This window comes from Aedes aegypti, chromosome 2, assembly GCF_002204515.2.
Source record: "Aedes aegypti strain LVP_AGWG chromosome 2, AaegL5.0 Primary Assembly, whole genome shotgun sequence".
Lineage (NCBI taxonomy): Eukaryota > Metazoa > Arthropoda > Insecta > Diptera > Culicidae > Aedes > Aedes aegypti.
In genome coordinates, this window is record NC_035108.1 from 460487133 (window position 1) to 460505105 (window position 17973).

The 17973-nt window shown below is 36.9% G+C and overlaps 2 protein-coding genes across 2 annotated transcripts in view; both read left to right on the plus strand.

The window, feature by feature from the left end:
- The window catches only part of LOC5569698, a 28423-nt gene extending 14054 nt beyond the window's left edge, over positions 1-14369 (plus strand). Inside the window, exons 4-5 of the mRNA XM_021848160.1 lie at positions 13629-13731; positions 13801-14369. Coding sequence (XP_021703852.1) covers positions 13629-13731; positions 13801-14291 — 594 coding nt within the window. The 3' untranslated portion in view covers positions 14292-14369. The remainder of the gene's footprint in view (positions 1-13628; positions 13732-13800) is intronic.
- LOC5569699 (MKRN2 opposite strand protein) overlaps positions 14253-17973 on the plus strand; it is a 65035-nt gene continuing 61314 nt past the window's right edge. Inside the window, exon 1 of the mRNA XM_021848163.1 lies at positions 14253-14336. The gene's annotated coding sequence lies outside the window, so the exon portion shown is untranslated. The remainder of the gene's footprint in view (positions 14337-17973) is intronic.

Consider the following 17973-nt stretch of genomic DNA (forward strand, 5'->3'; position numbering starts at 1 on the left):
TAAAAAAAAGAAGTTTCATAAAAAATAATTGTATGCATTTTTTTTCAGCGCCTTTCTTTTTACGGACTTGATTCAAAATGCTACGTCCACTAGCTAGGACCCCTCCCTCCCCCTCGTCACACTTCGTCACAAATTCGTGAAGACCCCCCTCCCCCCTAAAAAGCTACGTCATTTATGGACGACCCCTAAGCAGTTGTTTCACAACTTGGATACCGATGGCTAGCCGTAGCGCCGAGCAGCGCATGAGACGAGTCTCCCCGAGAGCACATCACCTATCGCGCGCTTTTAGAATTTTCGTGAGCCTCCGGCTAGCGCAGCACACTAGTATTCCGATGAGCTAAGAGACGGTTTGATAAGAGGCTCGTCAGTACATTTATGTGCTCCTGAGATTTATGTAGGGGAAGGGGTGGTAAAATGAACACCTTAAGGAAATCGTCTTGTTTCTGATAGAAAAACGAGAATATTTTATAGTTCTATCGCACAACATAAAAAATAAGGATGTAATCTATAGCAGCGACATGGATTCAGATTAAAATAGCTAAATTTTTACATATTTTCATCGCTCTCAAAAAGCAATGCAAATGTTCATTTTATCTGCACTATGTGGGTAAAATGAACAGCGGTTGGTGGTAAAACGAACACCATGCAAAAAACATGAGCAAAACAAATATTTCTGAAAATTTTCATTGCCCCACCGAAAATACATCCATTAATGATTGTAACCCATTCAAAAATAATTCTAAAGGTATCAGATTTGACATCATATCATAACCAGTGTTGTGAAAAACTCAATTTCTCACAACTCACGCTTGAGATTTATCATGCGTGAGTTGTCAATCATGCAACTCAGCAGTCAAAAAATCATGGATGAGTTGGCTCAACTTTTTGACTCATTGTCTCGTATTTCCACAGTTTACTCACACATGGCATTAATTTATTGTTAGTCTGATAAAATTATAGTAATTCTTTCTAACGTAAACAACAACATTCGGGTTTCACAAGTTTTTGCCGGGTTTTGCGACTGAATCATTTTTTACGGTTTGAGTTGATTGAGTTGATTTTGCCTCAAAATCTCAAGCGTGAGATTTGCGAAGCAGATCTCTAATGAGTTTGCTCTCACGGGAGAGCGTATTGATTGAGATTTTGAGTGTGAGTCTATCAACACTGATCATAACGATATTCACCTCACTGAAAAACCTCAAGTCTTTCGAGCTAAAAGTTACGTCAGTTCTAATTTTCAAACGTGGTTTTCTAAAATCTTAGTTTTCGTGGATATTTTCGCTTCAATTGACCTACGTATCATCTCGAACACTCAGATTTATGCTCAAAGTCGTCCGTGCGTGATAAAAAATCATTAAAATTTGTTTTTTCTCAGTAAAAGGCACGGTGTTCATTTTACCACCACTTCCCCTAACTCTAAAACTGATTATTTTGTAAAATACAATCTTTTTCGCACGTAAATCTTTTAACAACGTCAACTTTCAATTGAAGTCGTCTGACGTTATTTCCATTTAATTATTTATATTAAAAACACATGACCACGTGAGCGGCTATTGGATCAGTAGGTATTGTTATGTTTTCGAATAACCGATCCTATAGAAACTATTAGAAGAATGTCTCAAGAAATTGATCCAGGGAATCCTTCAGCAGTTCAATGCTGATAACTCAATTAATTTACACATGGATTACTCAAACACTGCTCCCCAAGCTTTCATCTAGTGATTCTTCCCCTGATTTTTCCAGTTGTTGCTCTAGAAGCGATCAGATACTTAAGACACTCTTACGTGCTTATTCCATAGGTTATCCAGGATTTCTTCTCAAATTCCTGAAATAAAAATCTTCTAATAATTTTTGCTTCAAAGATTCCTTGTGGAATACTTTCAGGGACTCCTTCAGGCATGAATGATTCCTTAATCTCAAATCTACCTGTTATACGAATAGAAATTCAGACAATATGGAGGTGAAAAGTGAGGTTACGGGTCGCCCCTGTTAGAGATCCCTCCAACACTTCCATCATCAATTGGTTGGTGTTAAGTCAGACTGGACGGAGATGGTTTCAGGTAAACGTACTCCAAGTATTCGAGATAACAATACAATTGTTTTATTTGCTGTAATATTGAAATTAAACAACTTGATGTGACATGTGTGTCAAAATAGCTTTGGGAGCCCCAGAATTTCTAGAGTTCTTGAATTATTTCTACAATGCCAAAAATCCTAGTTAGGTCTGTCTGAACACTGACCAATTTACCTAGGATTTTGCCCAGAAACTCCCCCATCGATTTTTAAGAGATTATTAGAGGATTTTTCCTGGAAATCCTTGAACACTCCAACGATAGGAGGTAGTATGAACTAGCAAACAGCGTTAAAACGCACTGAAATAAAACTTAAAAGAGCTTCTGCTCCAGTGTTTTTTTTTTTTTTTTTGAAAATTTTTCCAGCGATTTTATTTCAAGACTTCCTCCAGAGATTTTTCCGTTTGTTTTCCACCAATTTTTACAGTTCTACCTCTAGGAAATCTTCCTGAAATTCCTACAGAATTTCTTCCAAGATCATCCACATAGGTTTCCTATCGATATAAATGCGTTTAAGTTTTTTTTTTGTACATGTCGATTTTTCCCATTATTCTTCCACCAAATTTGTGGTGAATTTTTTTGAGAGGAAAACAATCATAATCGTTTTATAAATTTTCAAAACCACTTATCGCTATCTGGAATGTAGTGAAATGATTTTCATACATTTTTTTATGAATTGGACGAAAAAAAACAATTCATAAAAAATTGTATGAAAATCATTGAATTGAATGATGGATTCTTGAGCATTCATCAGCGGTATTTCGCAGGAATTCTATCAAGATTTATTCCAGAAAGTCAATTACAACTCTATCAATTGTTCATTAAATTCAACCACACTTCTTCTTCTTCTTGATATTAACGTCCCCACTGGGGCAGAGCCAACTTCTCAGCTTAGTGATATTATGAGCACTTCCACAGTTATTAACCCATATCCGCCCAGCGTCCTAAAAATAGGACAGAAGCCCGGAACGCCCAGCGTCCTATAAATAGGACAGTACTTGTAGTGCAAATATCTTGAAAATAAAGAGGTTTAGGAGAAAACTGTCTTCTGCAAAGTTGATCACAGGACTGCTGACTTCCACTTGGTAACTATTTTAATTCAGAATTAACTCACCAGGTGGCGCACAGATGCCAACAAATGTCGCATTTATAACCAACATATGAAACAACTTTCCAGCGTACAAATATTTGCTTCGTTTATATCTCAGTCCAGCAATGAGATACAAAATTGGTGTCTTCGACAAAGTTGAACAACTAAATAATACCTTTTCGCATAGAACCTTATAAATTCGGAAAACACTCCCAAGATGGCGCTAGTGAGCCAAAACTTTATTTATTTATATCTTAGTCCAGTAATGAGATACAAAAATAGTGTCTTTGACAAAGTTGAATAACTTAATAATACCTATTCGCATAGAGCCTTATAAATTCAGAAAACACTCCCAAGATGGCGCTAGTGATGATGATGATGATATAGGCTGCCATCTATTGTAGCAAGGTATCCACCGGTAGCAATGGCCTATTCTAACAAAACAATTTGTTCAAGATTGTATGACTATTCGTATTCAATCATACTCCTGTCTGAAGGGCCAAAAACGAATGGCGGACCCGTAAGCAGAGACACTTACGCGAAACCCGCAAGGAAAAAGAATCTCCTTCCAAAAGTAAGTTCACACGAACAGTCGTACAATCAAGCCCTTGCTTGTCAGAAAGACCCAATAGATGGGAAGAAGAGCCCGCCCTTTTTTCCACGAAATGTTAGCGATAGGAAGTTGACAGTTTCACTCTTCCTATCCATCTCGCTTCAATCGGGTGCCCTGATGGTCCCACCCAACCCAAAATGCATATAACATTGGAAATATCATCAAATAACAAAAGTCATCATGGAAAGATCTCACCGGTTTTTTTTATCCTTGTTGTATTTTGAAGCTGGTCGTCGCAACGATGTCGTCGAACTATTTCACCGTTAGCTATAAAGTATCATTTATGCGAAACTGTTCAAAAACCGAGAAAAAAAACAAACTTCCTCTCCTCCGATAAAGCGATACGAAAATCAAATCCACTTGTTGGGCTTCTCAAACTGCACTGCCCGAAAACCGAAAAAAACTCCCATTCCGACGAACCGAAAGCCAAAAAAAAAAAACACTTCTGCTATGCGAAAACTGTACCCGCTTGCTGGGCTTCTCCAAATGAAGATCAAACGGTAGAGTTGCCAAAATCGAACGGGCACTGTATTAAATTTGCAACACTCCAATTGAACACCACTGTACATGCCCAGTTTTCTAATCGTACCGTCATCTTGCTCATACCCGCTTCTCTTTCCCGCTTCCGAAAGATCACTTTAATCAGTTGGTGTGGGTAAGACTCGCAAGCGAAAATTCTCCACACGTTCACCTCTCTCACCACACCACATCCACCCGTCCTACCTTTCACTACCACTACTACTGAGACCGCGTTCACTCATACACTAATCGCTTCCCCCGCGCATGCTGTCGCCAATCATTTTTTTTTTTTTTTTTTTTTCACAGCAATTCATCTTTTTTAAATTCTAAATTATTATCTTTTAATCCATTTTCCAACTGAAATTTAACTTGCACTCGCGACTTTGCTCTTTTCTGCGTTCGGATATGTATTTTTCGTCGATTTTACTTTGATATTTCCACATTTTTTCACAATTTTAGTACCACGTTAAAAATGCACAACACTGAGAAAAATCTACACGTCAAGGTCGTGTGTTTTACCTATAGATTTGCGCAATGAGGAAAACCACATGATTTGAGTGTGGTAGCCATATGGATTTCATCATTGATTTCACGGTATAATAACATGTGTATCAACATTAGGTTGTCATGTGAAACAAACATGAATTTCCAAATATTAAATCATGAAAACCAACTGATTTGCTTATTGAATTCGAAATGTAGTAGCTTTAGATAGTCATATGTGATAGAACATAAATGTCAAGGGACTGAAAGAAGAAATTTGGTAGAAAAACTTTTGCTCCCCAAAATATTAATCCGAGGCTCCTCTGCTTGTCGCAAGCTCTCTTGATTTTTTTTTCAAACCCGTGAGCCAGCAACAAGCGGGGCGCCGCAAATCCATAATTTGGGAAGCCAGGGATAAGCATATTCCATTTTTTTCGAAACTGAAAGCCAGGAAAATCTGTTAGTGGAATCCGATTTTTCTACTAAACTATAAATTAATCAATGTTTTCTTATAGAAAGGTAGAACTCTCGTGTATCGGTCAACTTCACTAATAAAAGAAAAATCGAATTCACAAATTTTCATCTAACACTTTCAGCTTCAAAATTTGCTTCATCTCTTTGGAAGCATGATGATGACTGTCGTTCGACACGAGGTCCAACCGCAATTCAGTTCACTATGCATCCCATGGGTTGATCACAAACAATTTAGAAGCTTTGAACATGGAAATCGATAGCATAGCTCATGGATTTCATCATAACAATCTCATTGCGCAAATCAATGAATCGACCAACTTGAACATGATGATTATGACACAAGATAACCATAAGCAAAACACACTGAATCCGTGTTGGAGTGATGATCTATGCGTCCATAGGTTGACACATACGAATCTGAAGAGAAAGCTTCGGGAACTTATGTGGAAAAAATATGGAATCCCTGTTGTCGGTTGATGAATCAATCCATGAAGCAAAACACAGGAATTTAATGTGTAACACACAAGAAGTTTGCAAGAAAATCATAGCAAATCGATATGGACGTTCATGAATCGATCCATAATTTTAAACACACAGAATGAGCGTGTGGATTTTTATCAGTGAACCTTCCCTCTGCCAGGGTCCTCCGTTAGTCCACACTCCCAAGATGGCGCTAGTGAGCCAAAACTTCATTTGCTTATATCTTAGTCCAGTAATGAGATACGATAATGGTGTCTTCGACAAAGTTGAACAACTAAATAATACCTTTTCGCATAGAACTTTATAAATTCGAAAAACACTCCCAAGATGGCACTTGTGAGCCAAAACTTTATTTGCCTATATCTTAGTCTAGTTATGAGATACAAAATTGGTGTATTCGATAAAGTTGATCAACGAAATGAGAGCTATTCGCCTGAAACCTTATTTGTTCGGAAATCACTCCCAAGGTGGCGCTAGTGGTCAAACATTTTATTTTTTTATATCAGTCCAGCGATGATATTCGAAATTGGTGTCTTCGACAACAGTGTTCAACTAAATGGGATCTATTCGTCCAGAAACATAGTGAGACCTTTTCGCCTGGAAACTTATTACTTCGGAAATCACCTAAATGGCATTACTGGGCACACATTTTATTCGCTTATATATCAGTCCACTGATTAAATCCAAAGAAAGCTATTCGCCTAAAACCTTCTTAGTTCTGAAGTCATTCTCATGATGGCGCTAGTCGGCAAATATTTTATTTGCCTATATTGAAGTCCAGTGATGAAAAATTTGGTATCTTCGAAAACGATGATCAACTAAAGGAGATATTTTCGCTAAAAAAAACATATTAGCTGGGAATTGCTGTTATGTGCGAAACATCAAGGAAACAACCAATAAGAAATCGGTCTGATAATAAATTGGTCTGCCTAGATCAAAACAATGGATACTTACTATCAAATTGACTTATTTATCCATGAACTGAACTTCAAGGGTGAAGGGCGGCTGTCAAATTGAATTGAATAACCGCCAACCTAAGTCCAGAACCAGTTTTATGGCTTAACGTGGAAAAGTAAAAATTATTATTCGCAAAATTACAGGTAATGAATGCGCTTGAAAGATATTGTTTGCAACGCTTCTGCAGTGCGTTGTTGCCAATTGAATCATAAAATTCTACTAAATTCCCAAAATGAATGTTTTCGAGAAAATTGATTACGCCTTCACCATTGTTTGGTCGTTACTTTTTAGAACCAGCGACACGTTAAGGTAGCAGTAAAGATCCTTCTTTGCTGAACTCACTCGGTGCAAGAATTGTGACATTTGAGCGGGCACGCTTCCGTATGCTCCCCATGTATTCTGGCCTAATCTAGGGTCAAAAATCTTGGACCGCGTGGATTCGGTTCTATCGGTGTATAAGATCATATGCATCAGTGATGCAGTAACTTCAACATTATAGACGTATAATGTTGGCTTCAAATATTCATGTCTGTAATGCATGTAATAGTTGGAGTCCAATATTTGTCTGTCATTGGACTGAAGGACTAACTTTTGATTAGCACTGACAAAATTTTGATATTGCCAAATATATATTTCGATCGCTGTCAGATCCGAGCCACATTGTATACTAATAATTTGACCCAGAAAAAATATTTTGATAGTTATGTTTTCATTATCAGCTGGCAAGTTTTACAAAATCTTTTGAAGACTTTTCTTAAACATCTGTAAGTTTTTTTAAAATCAAAATATTTGACGCAAGATTTTATTCTGTTTTTGGTATAAAGGGTGTAAGTGTGCATAATTGTACATGTACATGTAGGGTAAGTGTTCCCTTAGTTGTGGGTGTTCCTATAGTTGCGGTAGTGCCGTTTTCACTGATTTCATTATATTAGTCACATAACCGACACTGCCACCCGACGTATTAGCTTGTTGATACACGGAACAGTTGAAAAGAGTGTTCAAATTGCTTTGAAACTGATGAAATATCACTAAAACTGCTAAAGCTTTTCTTACTTGTACCAATAGTTGCGGTAAAGTGTTCCTATAGTGGAGGATTCCATAAGAAAACAACGGATACCGCAACTATAGGAACACAAATTAAAAATATACCGCAACTAAAGGAACAGTGTACCAATAGTGGAGGTATTATTTTTCACTGACATGCCGTGGATTACTGCGATGAAATCATTTTTCTCATTAAGTCAATGGTTGTTACTTCCCGTTACAATATTAACATGTACATTAATTGGGCTTCTTGAATTTAGTTTAAATGAAGTTCAATCGTGCTTAGTGCCTCCACTATTGGTACATCTACCCTATGAAAATGTATGTATGTCTGTATCTTACTTACGTGGTAGAGCAGAAAATTGAATTGAAGTCTCTAAATGATTTAGTTCTGGCATGCATCTTTCGCCTCTGAAATTTGTATTCTTTATGTTGCAATATCTTTATCAGGGTACGTCCATTAATTACGTCACGCAAAGTTTTGCCATATTCATCCTCCTCAATTTTTCTCTATATCACGCTTTTTGTATGGATTTCAATTTTTATATGACTAGTCACGTTTCCTTGTAACCCCCTTTTTTCTCTTCTGTACGTGACGTAATTTATCAACTACCCCTCACCTGCAGTTTTTTTCAACTTGTTTACATTGTAATGGGTCGAAGAGCATGAAAATATATTTGATTAATCTCGAAAATAAACTTATAGAGCATCTAGATATGGACGACACACTTTCAAGAATTTTTTTTGGATCCCCACCATAGACTTGAAATTTTTTGGTGAAATAAGTTTTATATTATGGGAATACTACTATGAATAACAAAAACGTAGCTGAATTTCAATTGTGAGATACCTTGGGCGTTAACGGGTTAACTGAGAGCTTTCTTTGCCAAAGTTGCCATTTTCACATTCGTATATCGTGTACCTGCCGTAGGACGATACTCTATGCCCAGGAAAGTCAAGGAAATTTCCATTGCGAAAAGATTCTGGACCAAACCCAGACACCTTCAGCACGGCTTTGCTTTGTAGCCGCGGACTTAACCACTCGGCTAAGGAAGGCCCCCTAACCACACTAAATTCCTCCAGAATGTTTTGCAGCATTTCACCCAGGACTTCCATCCTCCCATTTCTGCAAAAAAAAAACTCGAGTAGTTTTTCAAGTAAAATACCAATGTATTTTTCGAAAGTTAATCGAGGGTTTGGCATCAGCAAGTACTTCAGCAATCACTCTAGTATTTCCGCCGATCATTTATACATTTATACACAAATCATTTCAAGGATTCCATTAGACGGTTATCAATTAATTTCTTGAGAAAGTCCTGTAGGACGTTTTACATGAATTTTTACTATTTTCTACATTTTGTTATCTTTGCTGAAGCCTGAAGGTAAGACTTCCTCAAGAGAGCAGGAGTTATTTCAAATAAAAATCCCTTTAAAATTTTCAGTATAAACTCATTAGAGATTTCCTTAAGCAATTTCTCAAACTAAATTCAAAAGTTTCTCTTGAAATTATGTGTGCATGCAGTCCTACAGAAATCTTGAATGACATTTTGGAGGAAGTCTTAAGAGGATGTTCTTAAGATTTCCTCCAAAATGTGATGAAGGAGGTTTCGATGATGAAATTTTTGAAGGTTAAAGAGAAATTTCGGAGGAAATACTAGCAAAGTCCATGAAAGATCACTGGAGGACATAGGATCTTAGTGAGAAATGGTTGAAAAAAACTTTGGAATGATATAATTTCTAAAGTAATTCTTAGAAAAGTTCCAGGATGAATTCAATGAAGTCACTGGAAATGGAAGCAGTTACAAGTGTATGCTTTGGAAAAAATCCAAAATGCCCAAAAATTATTGGATATACTCCCAGCGACATCACTGGTCGATTTCTTTTATAGACATTCCTGAAGATCTTTTGGATACATTCCTGGGAATGACATTATTGGTCAAATTCACGACATAATTGTTTTTTAATAAATTGGTTCAGATTAAATATTTTGAGGAGCTGCTACTAGAAATAAAATGGATAATTCTGAAAAAAGAATATCTGAATCAATGTTGTATACCCAGAGCCGTAGCGTGGCCTCACAGCGCCCTTGGCAAACCTCCCGTTGGGCGCCCCAATGATGCAATTTTGTATGTGATTGAAGCACTTGAAGTTTTCGTTGAACATCCCAAGTAACCATGCGGCTCAAGCTATTATTCATGCATATATATGGTGTACATAAAGCTAGCATCTACTGTATAGCTACTTTAAGGTGTTAAAAGGCTTCACAAAGGTCGAGTAAATTTTATAAAATATAACACAAAAATGCCTGTAGAGGGGCCCTTTTCCACTTTAAATAAACTTTAATTGTAGTTATACAGTATTGCTAGCTTAACGTATACCGTTTATATGCATATATTGCAGTTTTTGCTTGGGATACTAGACAATTTCCATAAAGATCCTTTTTGAAATACTATGACAACTCTTAAATGAATGCATATATTAATTTGCGACTCAAGCATTCACTAATTTAGAGTTCATTAATATAATTAGTAAATATCAATGAAACGTGTACAACACAGTTCTTCTTGAAAACTGTGTAAGTTTTTATAAAATATGTTTTGAAGAAATTTGTAAGAAATCTACTGTTCATGAGGCACTTCTGCGGAAACAATTGAGCATAGCATTGAAGAAACTCGTCTTAAAATCAATAGTTTTTATATTTAATTTCTTAAATACATTTTTTTTTATTTCTTGACATTGTTAATTAAATTATCATTTGTTAAAAAATGCAAAGGCTTCTAAATATTTTGTAATGATTTTGCCTAACAACTCCATAAGAAAACATTTTTTTAGTTGTTTTCGCAAGAGTCTACCAATAAGTGGAAGCAAATTCGTCAAATTCTTAGAATAAAATGCAATAAAAAACTTTTTATCAATTTTTTAGTGGAATCAGAGGAAATAATAAGATAATATGTGTTTCGTTATACCATTTTGAAATTTAATTCCTAAATAGTAACATGGAAAAATATGAATTTGTTTTATTAGTTAATTAAAAGTTCATGGAATTTGCAACGAATTTATAAGCATACCTTACTCAATAGCCTTGTTTCTGTGATACTCGTGTTAGTAATTTACTTACAGAAAATTACAACTGTTCTAGAATCTCCAACACTTCCCCTTCTTGGTTGAATTTCAGAAATGGTATTTAATGTGATCTATAATTTATTAATGCTAAATCATCTCCAGCGAATCAAAAAAAAAACTATAGTCGGTCAGCGTGGAATATGTTCATACTAGGGAAAAAATAAATTCAATCTTTTTAACTCATGTTTGCTTATCACTGACACGAAATTCTCTGAAAATGTTGTTTTGGATTCTGTAAGAGTTCCTCCCACGTGTAGAAATTTTTGAATATTCTGCCCAGCTGCACAGTGATGTCACGGCGGGGAAAAGTTAAAAATAACTTTCACTAACAATTCTGAAAGTATTTTTGTATTTCTCTTCTAAATTCAAACCCAAAATTTTTTGAAGTGTAAATAAAAACTGATTTTTTACATTTCCTCAATGAACGTTATCAAAATTCTTGTGTTTGTGCTCCCTAATAAAATGTATGGGGAATTATAATCAACTTCGACTAAATTTTCAAATGTGAGCACACACTTGAATACATGCTCCGCTTAAACTATACATTTTTATACCAACCTTCAGAAAATCAAAGGTTCATCTTGAGCAAACTTGCACACCATAATTTTCGGTTAGTTGAGGAATTTAGGTGCTACAAATGGCCAAAATGTTTAAATAGATCCAATGAACATTCTTGTTTAAATGTTGAAACAACATTTACAAATCATTTGAAAAATTCTAATGCAAATAAGTTGAAGGTCTTTGTATCATGTTTTGTTGTTGCTTGGCTGATGCGTCATATAACTTGACAGATATGATGATCATGATGATGATGAGGTTATCATGATCAAAGAAGAGTCTATCATGCGGTTAAAATAAATAGTTTCAGACGGCAATTATCTGGTCATTCATAGTAAGGGATCTTCATTTGGGCATGAACAATCCATTTCAAGACTTTCTATACCATTTGTATGGAGATAAATCACTGTGAGCTGTAATGAAAGGCCTGTTCAAGATTATCTGTCATAATGATCTACCGTACTCTGAGAACCCTGTTCAAGATGCTCTTACGCTTTCAAAAAGACTGTTTAATTCTTATCAAGTTTATTTGAATAATTTTTTTTATTTCCAAGAGAACCTCCAAATAAATACCACAAACTTGATTTTTGCTCAAACCAGTTTAAATGGCTATTAAAAACCATTAGAGATTAAGCAAGTAACCATGACGTTAGAATTTGAAATAAATGTATGGGAATCATCCAAAATACTGAAAAGTATTTGAAAGCGATTCAGGAATTGTTCAAATTTTCCATTATAATGTTGAAAAAATTCTGTTGGAAATTTGTTTTAGGAGGCGCCCTTATTTAATAAATGCCTTTCAAAATTAACAAAATACGCATTTTGGCGCCCCCCAATGGCTGGCGCCCTTGGCGGATGCCAACCTGGCCAACCGCACGCTACGGCACTGTGTATACCTTATAGCAATCGTACAGGTGATTTCTATAAGGTTTGATTAGATAAATTCAAGGTGGAATTTATAAAAGAATCTAAAAAAATCAACAAATATGGTATATACCAGTAAAGGGCAAACATTCATTAATGCATCCAGTGTTTCATTCAGAAATGCCATAGACAATTGCTGCATTAGTTGTTCTTTTTTTTAATTGTTTATTTGATAGACTCATTTGTTTACTACTAAACTCTACGGAGCCGAAATCTGGCAGAATAATTTGTAATTCTAAAAATACTAATCATTGAAAGCGGGCATTAGTTGTTATAACGTATAACAAAATTTCTTGTAACAATTCTCACAGTTAGTTTCCCAGGATTTCCACTATTGATATTCTCAATCGTTCTTCACACGAGCCAAACTTTTTTGGGAGTCTTGCACAAACTACAGTGATACCTCCATGAGTCGATGTTCCATGACTCGATATCGACTCATGGAACCATACTAAAAACAAAATTTCATGGTTACTATGATGGTCCCTAGAAGCAGCTTTCCAAAGGATTGCTGTTCCATGACTCGATATTTCCATGAGTCGATGGTCCCTTCAATATCGACTCATGGAGGTTTCACTGTATGTCACGCTTCACTTTGCATGAGAAACCATGAAAACCTTATCGTGTCTGCCACTCTCCGTAAGATTAAGTACGACGTTTAATTTGTTTATCAAGCTTTCTGCTGATTTTGTTTTGTTGAGTCGTGGGTAGGACAAACCCTCGACTGTCCTACCCAGGCGCACGAGTCTTTTCAGGGATTCCTCCACAAAATCCTTCAGAATATTAGCTGTCCATAAAATCATAACTGTCCCATATGGGCCTTTTTTCATCTGACATTCATGTTTCAACTTTTTTTTAAGACACTACACGTTAATGCTTCCAGTGGGCTATTTGCCCTTTGAAGGAAGCACAACACTAGACAACGGACTAGCCTGCAACGCCCATATACTTTACTAGCCTCTATAGCCTCTCTTTTTTCCAAACAATCCTTGAAAACTTCAATCTGTGTAGGTCCTTGTCCGTTATTTTACTACTTCACGATTTTTTTCAGTATTTCCTCCAATATACTTACAAGACAATCCTTTGATGGTTTTCATGGGAATATTCAGAAAGAATTTGTGGATAAATTTCAGAAGAAATAGTAATTCCACTTAGACCTTGAACCTGGGTTGATCTTATGAGTAAACGTAGTTTACGGCTTAAGCAAAGGTGAAGCAATCGGCCCTAACACCCATTTCTCTCATTGTGAGTGAGTGTTGATCCCATTGACTTATCTTATTTTATTTTGTAGAATACAGGAATGTTCCTCCGTGGCAAAAGCGACATATTCCTCTACGAATATCTACAAGAAGTCTGTGGCGATGGACTGATGCCATTCATGTTTCAGTATGAACGTGAGTATTTATTTTTACATACGAAGGAACCTCGTGATGTCATGTTCAATTCTTCTTCCCCAAATCCAGATTACATTGAAGCCAAACATCAGAAATTACATCGCTTACGCGAGAAAGCCAACCAGAGCAAGCACTGTTACCGGATACCTCCAAAACTACTGCTCAACGTCCATTCCAAACCCTGCCACCTGAAACCCCCGCCAACGATCCACGATTTCTTCCCGGAGCGAAACGAGAAGCAATTCCCACAGTCCGGTCAAGCTCCGTCGTCGCGATTCAATTTCCGCTTTGCCGGTTGCCGACCGGTGGCGCTGAAGTCGAACAAGGCTCGCCACACCACCGGTGGCCGATCGTCTTCAATTTTTGGAATGGGTGTCGCGCAGGAAAACAACGACCACGGTCGTGATGGCCTTGGCCATCAGCAGTCGCTGAAGCAGAATGCCGGATTGCTGCGGGGTTTCCAGGCGAAGGTGGTCATCGCTAGGAGGAAACTGCTGCGCCCGGATACCAATCAGTACCGTCCCAGGCGGGTGTACTGTCTGGGATCTACGAATCTGTAGAGTACCTAGCTGTTGTCATAGAATAGTGATTTGATCATCTATAAGGTAGGTTACGAAAAAAATTGTGTTGTACCCATACAAGGTGTGATGTTAAAGGGAATCTATAACAGCCGAACCTCCTTGAAAGGATTCCTTTATGCATTTGGTCGTTTAATTCCATCACCCATCTCTCAGACCTGCTTGAAAAAGCGATAGTTGCTTTCAGTAACCGTTCAAAAAGTTGGGCTTTCAGCGGGGTCGATCCACCGTATACTAGCTGATTCGAGTAACAAACATCCTCAAGTGGAATAAGTCTCTCGCCAAAATCTCTACAGTGAAGTTGTCTGATTTGGGAAAAATAATCGACTACGTTTGGTACAGGTAGCCTGGTGTACGACTGCAACGATATAATCTAGATGGGCTTTTGATGAAAATCATAAAAAAATACCTTTCAGACAAGACTTCAATAGAGTCATTCCCCATTCGCAGTTGTTCCACAGCCTATTCAACTCGCATACGTTTAAGCTCTCAAACGATGAAATCTGCCGACGACATCTTAGTTATCCACAGCGGTAGATTCACAAGAGAGCTCTAGCGATGACTACCTGAACATCTGGAAGATCTGGACTGAGATTGGAGAATTTTAAAACCACCTTCTGTAAATCAACGGTGTTACATTCCGATTATCCTGGCTCGATCATGGACAGCAGGATCCTCTTCGGGCAACTGGTCGACAAGACGGTCACCAAATGTAACATCTTGTACTTTACCCCCTTTTCGACTTAGAGCATCTGAGGAATAAACTTGCTACCAGTCTGGATGCAATGCACCTAAATCTTTTACCTCAAGGTTTCTCATTCGGAGATCCACAAACCCCTAGGAATACGTGACGACTTCTCAGGGGGTCCGCGAAGCCATTGTAAATAAGTTTGTGGATTATGTTATCTCGCTTGTCTTGCAAAACAATTAAATCATTTCTGGTGGAGTTCAAAATTCGAGACAACTCAAATATTTAAATAAAATGACTCGTTTTGTTGTACCATCAGTGCACCAGATTCCGCTCATTTAAGGGAAGTTACGTGTTTAAATGTTTAACACAAAATAACTATTGTGTCGATCAATATTATTTTTATGCCACAATGTAGCTCCATGTATAAGCAATCAGCGGCAAAATAAAAAGAATTTGAAAAACTTTCATAAAAAAATGTTTAATTGTATTTGTTACTGCATCTAAGTGTTCCTATTTCCGCTCACGGTAAACAGATTTCGTGACGAATTTACTAAAAAGAGCATTATCTTAAATTTAATTATTTATCTTGATATTTTTAAAGGTCAAACCATAGCTCTTACTGCAATAAAGAAGGCTGTATACTAAAATCGACATTTCTCTAAAATTTTGTTTAATTTTTTGAATGAGCGGCTATTGGAACATACAAAAATACCTAGTGGCCCAATAACCGCTCACGAGGTATTGTGTTTTCAATATAAATAAATATTTTATCAAATGAAAATAATGGCAGACGACTTCATTTGAATGTTGCTAATATTGCTAGAATATATCCGTGTGAAAAATGTTGATGAGCGGAAATAGGGGCATGAGCGGATACCGGTGCACTGATGGTAGTTTAATCTACATAATTTTCGATCAAATAATTACGATTTCATTCCCTCAATAAGAGTTTACCTTCACGATTGGTTAGAAATAAAAATGGGTTGAAGGGGTTTTGGTCAGGTGGTTACATGCCATTCTCCCGCGGGTGTCGAAGAAGTCATGGTTCAAAGGGATGACTTGAGACAAAACTCTATCGAAGTAATGTGCCGACTAATATCCAATCACTACTCGTTGCGCTCGCATTTCCATCGAATAGGTCTTGCAGAGAGCAATCGATGGGGTTGTGTACAAGGCTACCAAGCCATCAACCATGATGTGTGATACTGCCCCGATTACGGATTTGCCAGATCTGATTTATGCTTACCGCGAGACGGGGTGAATAGAAAAAGTGGGGCAAATAGTAACAAAGCGACCTGCATTGAAAATGATGAAAATGATATAATGATAAACTTTTAAAACTGAATGAAATCTATTTTTCTTCATTATTTCAATAGCAACAGAGTACCAGTAGACTATTTTCAAATTAAAAATTTTGCTAGATTTCTCATAAAAAATTGAGAAGAAAATATTGAAATCTCAATCATATTTGATAGCTTGAAACATCCCCCATTTTTACCGATTTCTAATATGATCAAAAATTTGAATGTTTTGAATGTTTTTATTTTTTTTTCACTAAGTAAATACATTTTGATATTTCTTCAAGGTGTACTTGAAAAAGTGTTTGTTTTTCCATTAAAATGAAAAAAGTATTGATATTTACTGAACAGTGTTTCTACTCGCCCCATCGCGGGGTGAATAGAAACATACAACATTTTCATAAATCTTTTTTATTTTTGAACTAAGTTGATGTCCCTGTTTTATTAAGAATTTAGTCAGTCTGTTTGTCTACATGATTCCCCGTTTTTCGTTTGTCCGCCTTGTTCCCCTCGAAACCCGTATGTTTGTACCGTTACAGGTTATAATATCCAATCTTCGTTAATCAGCATCATCATCATCTCAGTGCACCTAATTACATTCTGCTGCAGAAAAACAGTGAAAAGACCCTCAAATCCCATCCTTTTTTTAAATATAATGGTATTGCCTACCTCTGCCAAACCGTTTCCCTAACCACTGCCAACTAACATAGTACAATAAGAAGCAATCGTAATTTTGTAATACAAATCCGTCGAATTCGGCTGCATTATGCCTGATGGCGCTTGAGCCTGTTAAATAAATGATAGAATAAATAAAATACGGGATTACAAATTGAAAATGAAACTCACCTCGTTCCTAGAGGTATCCATAAGAAATTGTTGGCACATTTGGTACCTTTGGTTTTACCTATTGTCATTTGAAAATTACTTTGCGAGAACAGTGTGAATTCAGTTAACATCCTTGGAATTATCCTAAAAATCATTCAAATCCTGTGGAAACCTTTTGGTATGATTCTCGAAGAAACCTTTATCATATTCTTAGGAATATCTTTGACGCTTACCATTCTCGTTGTAATGTAGTAGGAGGGCTCATTGAAGGAACCCATGTTGATGTTCCTTTGAAAAGTAAGAGGTTGTTTCCGTGATACGACCGCCAGGTTGACGTTGAGAACGTTAGCTTCTTTCATTTTCTGGTTTGAGACCGTCACGAGCTCATGACAGATTTGTATTGCTAAAAGTCTAATCAATTTTCACACTTTTTTTATTCTCCATTTACTTAACTCTTTGAGCTCTTATTCGCCAGCTTGGGCATCACCAGAGCGAATTCAAATTAGACAGTTGTTAAATCTATTGGTGTATTTTCCAGAGAGAAGTTCATTATTCTTTGCCGTTCGTCGATCGTCATGTTATCCAGGTACATTAGAGCATGTTCGCTCAGAAGAGGGTCAGTTGTCAGTCCGCTTTCAGACGGCCATGGTGTTGGACGGGTGGAGCTCGTGTAGTTTTTTAGCGGACTGACGAAGATTTTTTTTTTGTTGGGGGGGGGGGGGGGGGGGCTGGGAATCAAACCTATGACGATCCGCTTATGAAGCGAACGTGTAGCCAACTACGCCACGTTGCCCCCCCCCCCCCAAAGATCGAGGTATTCACACTATTTGTTGCATGTCAATTGCGAAAA